The sequence below is a fragment of the Alnus glutinosa genome, chromosome 3, assembly GCF_958979055.1.
Source record: "Alnus glutinosa chromosome 3, dhAlnGlut1.1, whole genome shotgun sequence".
Taxonomy (NCBI): Eukaryota; Viridiplantae; Streptophyta; class Magnoliopsida; order Fagales; family Betulaceae; genus Alnus; species Alnus glutinosa.
In genome coordinates this window covers 34,278,158-34,289,051 of record NC_084888.1, presented here as the reverse complement: position 1 = coordinate 34,289,051, position 10,894 = coordinate 34,278,158, and the positions used below count along the sequence as shown (strand labels likewise).

Here is a 10,894-nt window from a genome sequence, read left to right as displayed (position 1 = left end):
ATAAAATTTAGGGGCCATGGGTCAGTGGCTGTCGTAATCTTGTTTAAATTGGTTTCAAGTGGTAATTTACAATATTAAATTGCTTAACAAAGTATTGTGGGAGATGTGATTAATGTGTTAAAAACAAATGTAAGCTTTTGTCGTTCCTAATTATCTCATGTTGTGTTTTTCCTCTTTAAATATTATTGTTAATAAGTAGCTGATTTTGACTCTTTTTTTTTTTTTGTAAGTCACAAAGGTATTGCCATGTTAGTGAAGAATTTTGTCTATATCAATTTCTAAGCAAGTGCTCTCAGTGGCAGAGCCGTGGCATGTATAGTTGTACGACAATGGACTACTCATTACACACTGTCTAAATTCGTCTCTATCTAACAAATAGCCTCATCTTTTTACCCCCCTGGCCTCCTCAGATCCATCAAAATTTCGGCTGCTATTAACACAAACTTTGATTAATATCTGTTTTCTCTGATCATTGTTCAGAACAAAACGCAGTTGTTAAGCAAGTTTCAAAACAAACAATTCATTCACTGATTTAGCAAGACATTCAAGAAGCTCGCCCATTTCTAAAGCATAAATGAAACAACAAAAACAACAAGAAGACCTACAACAAAAGTACATGAAATTCAATTCCATTCCCCAAACAAACACAACAACAATCGCATTTCTTTCCCATCTTTATTCTCTCAATAATATCTGTAGAGAGAGAGAGGGGGGGGCTTAAATCAATATTCCCTAGAAATCATTGGTGGGAAGTGGCTCGTGTGTACTCTGGCCAATAAAGATGGTGTCATAGACAATGGCTGCAATGGCTGCACCGGCCATTGGGCCAAGCCAGTAGACCCAGTGGTTAGTCCAGGACCAGCTAACCACGGCAGGGCCGAAGGAGACTGCTGGGTTCATGGACGCACCATCAAAGGCACCGCCAGCTAATATGTTGGCACCCACAATGAAACCAATTGCAATGGGTGCAACTATGCCTATATTCCCCTTCTTTGGATCCACCGCCGTTGCATACACAGTGTAGACAAGCCCAAAGGTCATCACAATCTCAAAAACTACCGCATTCCATACAGATACGCCAGATGATAGGGAGAATGCTGATGTTTCCTGCAGTGGGTCAAATACAAATTCAAGTTAGGCACTGACCATTATGTTCTATCCCAAAACCCTATTTCAGTCTATGCTTCGTCATGGACAAAGGAAAAAATAAACGTGCATTAAGGTCCGTTTGATTTGCGGTTTCAAATCGTTCGATTTAAAAATAGTGATTCTAAAACGTACGAGAATTTTTCAAAACGCAATTAAGCATTTAATAAAATCGTGAATTGACTTTTAAAATCGCAAGTTAAAAGTGTATTTGTAAAAACGCGTTTACCTGCGATTTAAAAATCCAAATTTTTCTACGTTTTCAAACTATAGTTTATTAAAACAAACTTCAAATGAAACAAATTTCACGATTTTGTTTGGCCTGAAAAATCGGAGAGCCAGACGGTATATTGTCAGTCTACAATATAAATTCTCATTTCCCGATTCTTACCAGTCCACCAGTGGCAAACTTGAGAAGCAAGCAAGCTACAACTGAACCGAGCAACTGTGCAATCCAATACAAAATGGTCCTCAACAGAGTAATGTTTCCACCAATAAAAGCACCAAAAGTCACAGCAGGGTTTACATGCCCGCCAGAAATGTTTGCACCGACAGAAACCGCCACAAAAAGCGCAAATGCATGAGCCAACGCTGCAGCTACAAGCCCCGCTGGTGTTGTTGACCCATTATCAGTAAGCTTGTCTGCCAAAAACATCCACCAATCAGTCCTTGCAAATTTCAAGAAAGTGACACTCTTTTGGGTGTGGTGGGTGGCGTGTGGTGTCATCAATTGTGACCAAAGCATGCAATGTCACAAAGCTTATAATAAACAAATCAGGAAAAATTAAGAAAAACATTAGAATATAACAGTCGAGCCTAATTTTTATGCCCAAAAAAATATTGGGTTACTTGAACTTATATTAAAATGGATGTGTTTTTGAGATTGAGATCTTACTAAAAGCCATGCCAGAGCCTTCCCCAGCAAACACAAAAATAAGCATAGAGAAAAACTCGGCAAATGCGGCTCTAATGGCGTCCGGGCGGCTCGCCTCTCCCGGATTACCAATAGCAATTCTAGAAATCGGCATTTTCTTGAACTTCAGCTGCTCTTGAGCTTTGAGAGTTGAGAGTTTTTGGAAGTCTCTTTGCTTATTTCTCTAACTTGATTTTGTACATATAGAGATGTGTTTTGTGGGAGTTCCTATTTATATACCTAAAATAACGGCTAGGGAACCGGTCTAACCGGTTCCCGGTAAAGATATATTATCATTATACCATGCGAGCAATGAGGTTTGGGGCTTTTCTCGAAGCCACATTTCGGTCACTTTTACTTACAGCTAAGGAATGGGACCTCGAGTACGTCCCCTGGTGCCACGTGTGTGGTTGTGATCGAATTTAGCTACGCTTGAATCGGCGAGGATAGGAACGGGATCGCCGACCTATGACACGCGATGGGCCCGGGCGTGATGTTCGGCCAATTAAACCTCGTGGCGCGCGAAATGGTCGGCGAGTTTTTTGATAGGGACGAACCGACCATCGAATATTAAAACATGTGCGCTTAAGGGTCGGGGGTTTTGGTAGTATGTTGGTGGGACCATGGCGGTTAAGTTGTCTCGGCTGTGATGGCCCCACAAAGGCTCCCACTCCCACCCCCACAGGCCCACACCTCTTAATAGTTAATATAGAGATTAGAGACCATCGTGCTGTAGTCCACTGCGCACGTTTTTTAATCAATCTTTCAAATTAAGTGGATAAAATTTTATTATATCAGTGTTTATTTTATTTTTTTGTTGCCCAATATTTATCATTTTCAATAACTCAGTATTTATCATCTTAATCATCTTTAATTATTATTTATTTAAGCCTAAAAGACAGAAAGAAAAGGATTCATTCTCCTAAATAAAGAATTGGTTAAGCATTTTTTTAGTGGCTCATTAAAATAGAAAAAAAAGAAAAAAAAAAGGCTTGTTCTTTAAAATTTTCTCTCATGTTCTTCTCTCATTTTCTTACTTTTCAAAATCATCATCAAATTTGTTTCCACAGATTTAATTGTGATTTTAAAAAACAGATTTAATGGTAATTTTAAAAGGTGGAAAGAGGAAAGAATGACCAAATAATGATGTATATATAACACATGTTTTTTATATTTTCTAAGCAAAATCTAAAAAATATATTGTAATTTTCCCTCATTTTTCAGTGTCAAACAAGAATATAACATCATTTTTAAGCTTAGAAAAAGAAAAAAATAGTTGAAGGAGTGGAGGTGGTGTAATGTGATGTGATATATATATATATATATATATATATATATATATATATATATATATATATATATATATATGCAACAAGTTCCTTTCTTTATTGGCAATTAAATAAGGTTGGATAACTCCATCCTAGTTGTTGTTGATCCAAAATGTAATGAGAAAGAGACAAATTAGACGTGAGGTTTGTAGCTAATGGCCAATAATAGAAGAGTGGAGATATGTTTAGAAGCTGCTCTCAAACAACATTATTAATTTGGGTCATGAGAAAAATATCTTGAAATAACATTTATTATGCCGACAGAAGGACTTTACAACAATATAATAAACTCTTTATTGGACCGACCAGCCTCTTGAATAATTGCAAACAGAGCTTTTATCGTTTGCCATGATTGATCAGTTTGTCTTAATTCATTCAAACTTGATCGGTCCCACTGCCACAAAAAACCCAATGAATTAAGATGACTGACTTTTTTCAATAACAAGGGAGAGAATCAAGTTCATCAATGTTTAAATGCCAAAGACGTCCTTTTTAACTCTAAAGCAACATTTCTGTTTAATTTCTACTGCCTACACACACGAATCCGCTAATGACACGTACACCAAACTTACCTCTTTTTTTTTTTCTTTTTTTTCTTTTTTAAGATATGTTACCTATAAGAATTGAGTATATTTTTAAAAATCTTTAAGCAAATATCTATATTTTGGTTTAATGAAAAAAAAAAAAAGCTTCTTTTGAAACAAAAATTATAATTTAATAAAAATATTAAAAAAAAAAAAAAACGAAAATGATTAGGTTTTTTCAACCTAAAAGCTATAAATAAACAATTGATTTATGTAAAAGTTTGTTAAAAATTGGATTGAGTGCACAGAGAATTGTCGGCCAAGGCAAACTTTCGTGGCCTAGAACTCCATGAAAAAAAAAATAGGTGTTCTTACCCAATTTTAGTAAAAATGGAGCATTCGATTTATTTTTAGAAAATGAATTTATTTGTATTAGGAGTTTATCTTTTAGTAGAGATAAGAGTTCATCTCATATTGTATGTCTTTGTAATTCTTTTATTTATATGGGTTAGTGATTAATTAAAAGTAAGAAGAATTAATCACAAACTTTGTATTTGAAAAGGTTTAGGTTCCTTCAAAATCTAGGGTATAGTTTTCCTCGGAACTTGTCAAATTACTCCGTTGTGTGTTCGATAAACTATTTACGTAACATATTTTTGGTATTTTTTTTCCAATAAATGAGATTAATAATAATTAAAAGTTTAATTTGGGGTCCTTTTCTGTAACCCCAAATTAAACTTTTATTTATATGGGCGGATCGGGGCGGGTCTGCGGTTTTAGGCGAGTTTTGCTCACCCCTAACCCCAAGTAGTTACATGCTCTTATAAATACTATGAGGTGTTACTGTTATGTTATGCTTTGACATTAAATTTTGTAGCGGAAATAACTCTTAAGTTTTCTTTTTCTGAATACTAAAAATATCACTCACAAAATTCACAATTAGTATTGAGCATAAATATATTAAACATATTAATATATGCACAATTACATCATTATCCAACTTGCAACTTTAAATAAACATCATACTCATCTATTAGCTACAATGGTCACATTTACACACTAGCATGTACCTCTAGGTAAGCCAAAGCTATGTAGTCAAAATACCCTTAAACTCTCACCTATCAATTGCTTAACTTGCTTGTCCTTTGCCTAAATGTGCTCGCTTTTTGTAAAGCTTTATAAGTAGAATTGTTAGTCCAAGGCTCAGTAAATAAATATCCAATCAATTATTGTGAGTGATGTGAGCCCTCTTTGTTCTAATAAAATTTCTGTTTTTTGTTGTACTAAGAACGTTTAAAATGCAAAAGCGGCTTTTTTTTAAAAGAGAAGTATAAAATTTCTTTTTTTCTTCTACGAAAATTCTAAAATAGAAATGTATATTTAATTCAAAACTATATTTTTTACTTTTGATTTGTCTTAGGTACTGTTAAAAAAAAATATATATACTATAATTTTTCAATGGTACGGATTTAACATGGTATCAGAGTCACGTTTAAACATTGACTTTACAATTTATCTTTCATTTCAATTAAATATTCACCGTGTTGAACCTTATTTATTAAAAGAGAGTTTGAGCTGACACGTGAGGAGAGTGTTAGAATATTAATTAAATAATTAAATTAATATTTTTCTATAAGCTTAAACTTTTAGGATAAATAGTGATTTAACAATGCAAATTGAGGGATGGAAACATAGAAGTAAAGCTTTTATTATTATTATTATTATTATTATTATTATTTCATAATAGAAGATCTGAGGCAGAAATCTACTGCGGTTGCTATGGAAAAGGTAATTCCATAATTTCCATGGCAGCAGGAGTGGTAACACTCTTACTTCACAAGTTCCATCTTGTCAATACTTTTTTTTCTCAGCACCATATTCACCAAAGGTACAATCCAAAGATTCCAAAATCTAAAACCAATGGCACAAAATGCTTGGTCCAAAAGTCGATCACCTATGCTGATCACCAGACATTGAGTTGTGAGAAATTCCTCATATTTGTACTTATTTATGTCTCACATATGTCTGCAGAATCAGAGGCTGTCCTCCACTGACTATTACTCCAGATAATGCAATCACAGATTTCACAGAAAACAATATAAGATAAGAAGCAACGAAGAATTCTCTGGAACACTAAATACTTTCCTCATTCGAATACAGGAAAAACCCAAAGTTTTGAAAATGTTGGTACTTATGAGCACACATTACAGAAAGATCAACCTAGGAAGATTAAAACCAAACATGTGACAACATCCACAGGAATCACTCAAGGAAGTGGTCTTTGTAAGCACAAAAAGGCATTCCTTGTCAGTTTTTGGTTGCATATATCTGAAGACTATGACACTATCATTTCACAACAGGTCAGCCTATTGGAAGTTATGATCAGGATTGAGTAGTTATATGAGACTTGGTGTAAAAACAAAAATTTCACATTTGTGGTAAAAGACAGGCACTAACATTCTCAACTAAAATTGCGTGTTAGGAGCTTACCCTTTGAAGAACTACCTTCCCTTTGGATCCATCAACTCTGAAAATACTCCACTTGATGTTGTTGTATTAGAGTCCTGGTAGCTAATAGTGTCTGCAACATCACCTTCAGCAGGTTCAATTTGGGGAACCCATTCTGGAATATCCGGAATATAATTTGCACTATTCTCATCCGAAACCATATGTATAGAAGCTTCTTGTAGCTGAAGAGCATACTCCAAATTCCACAAGACATCTCCCATTGTTGGCCTGTCAGTACCATGTTCAGCTAGGCACTTCTCTGCTGTTTCACCAAATTTTCGCAGGGAATCAAGATTAACAGATCCTGCAAGATGGGGATCTATTATCTTCTCTAACTGCCCCCTCTTTTGCCAGTTCATGGCCCATTCTGCTATGTTAATTTGTTCTCTTGGAAGAGAAGGGTTTACAGCTGGTCTAGCACATAAAACCTCCATCATTACAACTCCAAAAGAATACACATCAGATTTCTCTGTGAGTTGTTGTCGACGATAGTACTCAGGATCAAGGTAACCAAAGCTCCCCTTCACTGCAGTACTCACATGGGTTTGATCCAGTGTAGGGCCTAATTTAGACAATCCAAAATCTGACACTTTTGCAGTGAGATTTTCATCGAGTAGAATGTTGGTTGTTTTAACATCACGGTGGATTATACTCTCTGCTGCTCCAGTATGAAGGTAGTGCAAACCTTTTGCAGCTCCAATGCAAACTTGCAGCCTTTGTTTCCAAGTAAGTGGGGGAAGATCTGAGCCATACAAGTGCTTACGGAGGGGACCCCCGGCCATAAACTCATAGACAAGGATCATCTCATCGAATTCTTCACAGTAGCCAATAAGAGAAACCAGGTGTCTGTGCCGGAGCTTCGAAAGCATCTCAATTTCTGTTCTGAATTCATTACATCCTTGCTGGGATTGCGGGTTTCCTCGCTTTACTGCAACCACAACCCCATTTTCTAGCACTCCTTTATAAACCTTTCCAAAACCACCAACACCAAGAACCAAGCGTTGATCAAAGTTCTTTGTTGCTTCACGAATCTCAGAGAATGCTAGAACACGGCCTAAACTAAGAGAATGTGATGTTGAAGCAAAGCTACCAACTGAAACTTTGCTATTAGAATTTCCCACGTGCCAAGCCGCAGTCTCATGCCTAGGCTTCTTTGGATGGCGCAAATACAAGTACAAAGCCGCTAAGATGAGCACCAAAACTGCAAGACCGACTGAAGAAGTAATTGCCAGCAGCAGTATCCACTTTTTTCTCTTGGGGATCCTGGAATCAACGTAGTCTGGTCTAAGATTCCTGACAAGGCTGTCACTTGGATTGCTTATTTTCATTATCTCCAAACCATTTAGAATTGCATTGGGTGGAAAATTCCTCAGATTGGAAGGACCTACTTGTACCAGAATCCGATTCGAACCCGCCGAAGCGTCGGCAATGAAGTCTACAAAGTAAGCAGCAGAAAGTTCCATTGTTTTGCTTGAGATATCAAAAGAGTCTAGAGCAGATTGATTGTTAATATACACATTGAAAAACAAAGTACCAGTAGTTATGCTAACAATGTCACAAAAATGCATCCTAATGAGATAGGTGAACATGGGTTCAACTTCAAACGCCCATGAAATGTTAAATCTCTGATTGATGACATTTGCATCCGCCATTTCTTGTGCTGTTGAGTAAACCAAATTTGGTGCAACTTCTCTCGATACCCCATCAAGGTATTTGATTGAATCAGGATCGACCGTTACATTTCTTGCAGAAGCAGCATTAACAAGAAAAGATTGATCTGGTTCCCATATCCTCCATTGTGAATCGTCCTTTGAAGTCAGAAGTGGACCTCCCATGTTAATTCTATAAGCTGTCTCGAAAGCTACATGAGTGGGGATCTCAACTGTAGGCCGAAGGGGAACGGGCACTGCCCTGGAAGGATATTGCCCATCAGGCGTAGATATGATCTCTATCCCATTGATAAATGCAATCGAACCATTTAAGGGAGACAAGGTCAGCACCAACTTTTCTGAACTTGAACCATCCACCTGGATCACATACTCCTTGAAAAGACAGGACTTTGTGTCTAAATTCAAGGATGAAAACCCATGAAGCAGTGTAATTCCATTAGCCACAACCGAAAAAACTGCAGATTTCAAATGATAATATGGATTCTGAACTGGATGAAAATGCAACCGTAGCCAATGGCGGCCAATCTGCTTAGTATTAATAGTGTAAGTTGAAGTTTCTTTGAAAACCCGAGCGGAACTACAGAGAATCAAGTCATTTGAGTTGCCCGTTCTGGTCTCAGAAATCACAATGTGGGAGTCTGGAGACAAACCCACATGCTGATTCCCAGAATCGGGCTCAAAAACCCGGCCATCATCGAGTTTCAGTTCCTTACTTCCACCACAATCAATAAAAAAGCTATCTTCAGGAAAAAATGAAGCAAATGCAGTGAGTGGAACACATACAACACATAATATCAAGGTAACATAAGAAGTATTTGAATGGCACATATCTTCCTACAAAACTTTCGCTTAAGCTAACCAATACAGTTCATAAAATGCAGACAAGAACCTATGTTCATCACCTATCTTTGCGTTCTCAGTTCTTTTGAAGCTTTTTAGCAAGAGCAAAATTGAATGAAAGAAGGCGCACCTGGCTCAGAATTCTTCTTAAGAAAATGAGGTCAAACAGAAACAGAGAGTTTCTCACTGAAAAAGGAGAAGGAAAAAGAGGCGGGTGGGAGTTATGATGGTGATGCTGCTGTTTCCAAGATCTGGCCCGTTAGTCTTTAAGGACTCACTGACAGTTTTAAATAATTGATGTTTTTCTTAAAGAACCTCATTGAAGTTTGCGAAGTAGGAAACTGACTTAACTGAACTTAGCTGTTTCTTTTGGCAACATGGTAAATTAATGCAATTACCGGTCTGAAAATTGTATTAGATCTCGAGGGAATCAAGACTATAATTTCTTGTCTGAATTTTATGGGATTCGGACCGGAAACATGAGAGGGTTTCAATCAAGGACTCAGTCCCCTTTGTAGCATTACTCTCAAGCAGGTGGGTCTCACATCTCAGATGGTTTGGGTGTTTAAATCCCGACCCTTTGTATTATGGATAGAAATGTTCAGATTGTTAACAGTTCGGACAATAATGTGAAAGAACAGCTACAAGATCTATCTGCTCGAACACATCTCGAGTAATCTACTCCTTATTCAAACAGGTAAACCCTATAAAAACCTATCACATATACTATCCGAACAACTAACAATTTGATCAGCAAGTTACTGGAAATGCATATCCCTCTATCATTACCCTGCCCAATAAATTCCAAGGATTCCTATCCACCACGATGACTCCCATTTCTACCTTGTGTGTACGGCAGAAAATCCTTCCCAAGGTTAGAATATAGAAATAAAAAGAAGAACACTTGTAACAAATCGATCTTCAGTAAAGGGCAGTGTGATAAACTTCCCGAACAAGTATAAAATCTTTAAAACCTTTCTTTATTTAAAGCAATGGTCAGTAGATTTGCTGTTGACCAACTCCATGGATAATTTTCCTAACTACATGGGATTCCATTCTGGTTTTTTCAGTTTCTGGATGATCTTTGGGCCTTTTGGCTACTTCCCAGAGTTTAAGCCTTATATATCCATAATATATTTTATTTAGTTTATTAAATTAATGTGTTCATAATATATGTGATTACGTGTATTTTTAAAAATATAGATGTGAGAATCACATGCTTTATTGAAAATGTATGTGAGAATTACATGTATTTTAAACACATTAATTTAATATATATATATATATATATATATATATATATATATATATATATATATATATATATATATATATATATATATTAATTTGGAAGATTTAACGTGTTATAGATTTTTTAACAGTCTAGATTTATTTTCACTATCTTTCTCTCTTCCTCATAAAAAACTTAAAATTAAATTTAAGCCATTAAAAAACTTACTGCATGCACCTATGTTATAGTTTTTAACGGTACTTAAACCAAATCCTTAAAAAATAATGAGTAACTTCCTAAAACTAGTTACGCTTCCTCAAATCAATGAAACATTTAATTCTGGACGTAAATTTTCTTCAAACATGTCTATAAAACCGTTACGTGTCTCTTAACATGTAAGAAACACGTGATTTTTTAATTAGCATAGAAAAAACATATGATTTTTTAATAGTTGTATTAAAATATTATGTACTTTTAAATGTTTAAAAAATAACAACGAAGTCTAAAAGAAAGTTTTGTCCAAAACGTTTACAGCTTAATTTTGGCAGCTTGAATAGAAAAAATAATAATAATAATTAATTTTGGTAACTTAAATGAATTTGAATTAAAGAATAACAAAGCTGGAGGTTGATCACATGCCCCTCTTCTTGAATGAAGCGTTACCGGCATTTGATATTGGATAATGAATAATACCGTCCTTTATTAATGTTGGAAAAACAGTATAAAAATTATTT

At 35.7% G+C, this 10,894-nt stretch overlaps 2 protein-coding genes across 2 annotated transcripts; both read right to left on the bottom strand.

Annotated features, from left to right (window-relative positions):
• Positions 1-492: 492 nt before the first annotated feature.
• Positions 493-2,272, bottom strand: LOC133864811 (aquaporin TIP1-3). The gene is made up of 3 exons (XM_062301231.1): positions 2,042-2,272; positions 1,538-1,788; positions 493-1,107 (listed from the first exon to the last, which is right to left on the bottom strand). Exons 1-3 carry the CDS (start codon positions 2,172-2,174, stop codon positions 733-735), a joined length of 759 nt encoding a protein of 252 aa, XP_062157215.1. The 5' UTR covers positions 2,175-2,272; the 3' UTR covers positions 493-732.
• A 3,812-nt stretch (positions 2,273-6,084) lies between these two features.
• On the bottom strand, positions 6,085-9,170 carry LOC133862305 (receptor-like protein kinase THESEUS 1). Its single transcript, XM_062298080.1, has one exon. It carries the CDS (start codon positions 8,915-8,917, stop codon positions 6,413-6,415), a length of 2,505 nt encoding a protein of 834 aa, XP_062154064.1. The 5' UTR covers positions 8,918-9,170; the 3' UTR covers positions 6,085-6,412.
• Between the last annotated feature and the right edge of the window lie 1,724 nt (positions 9,171-10,894).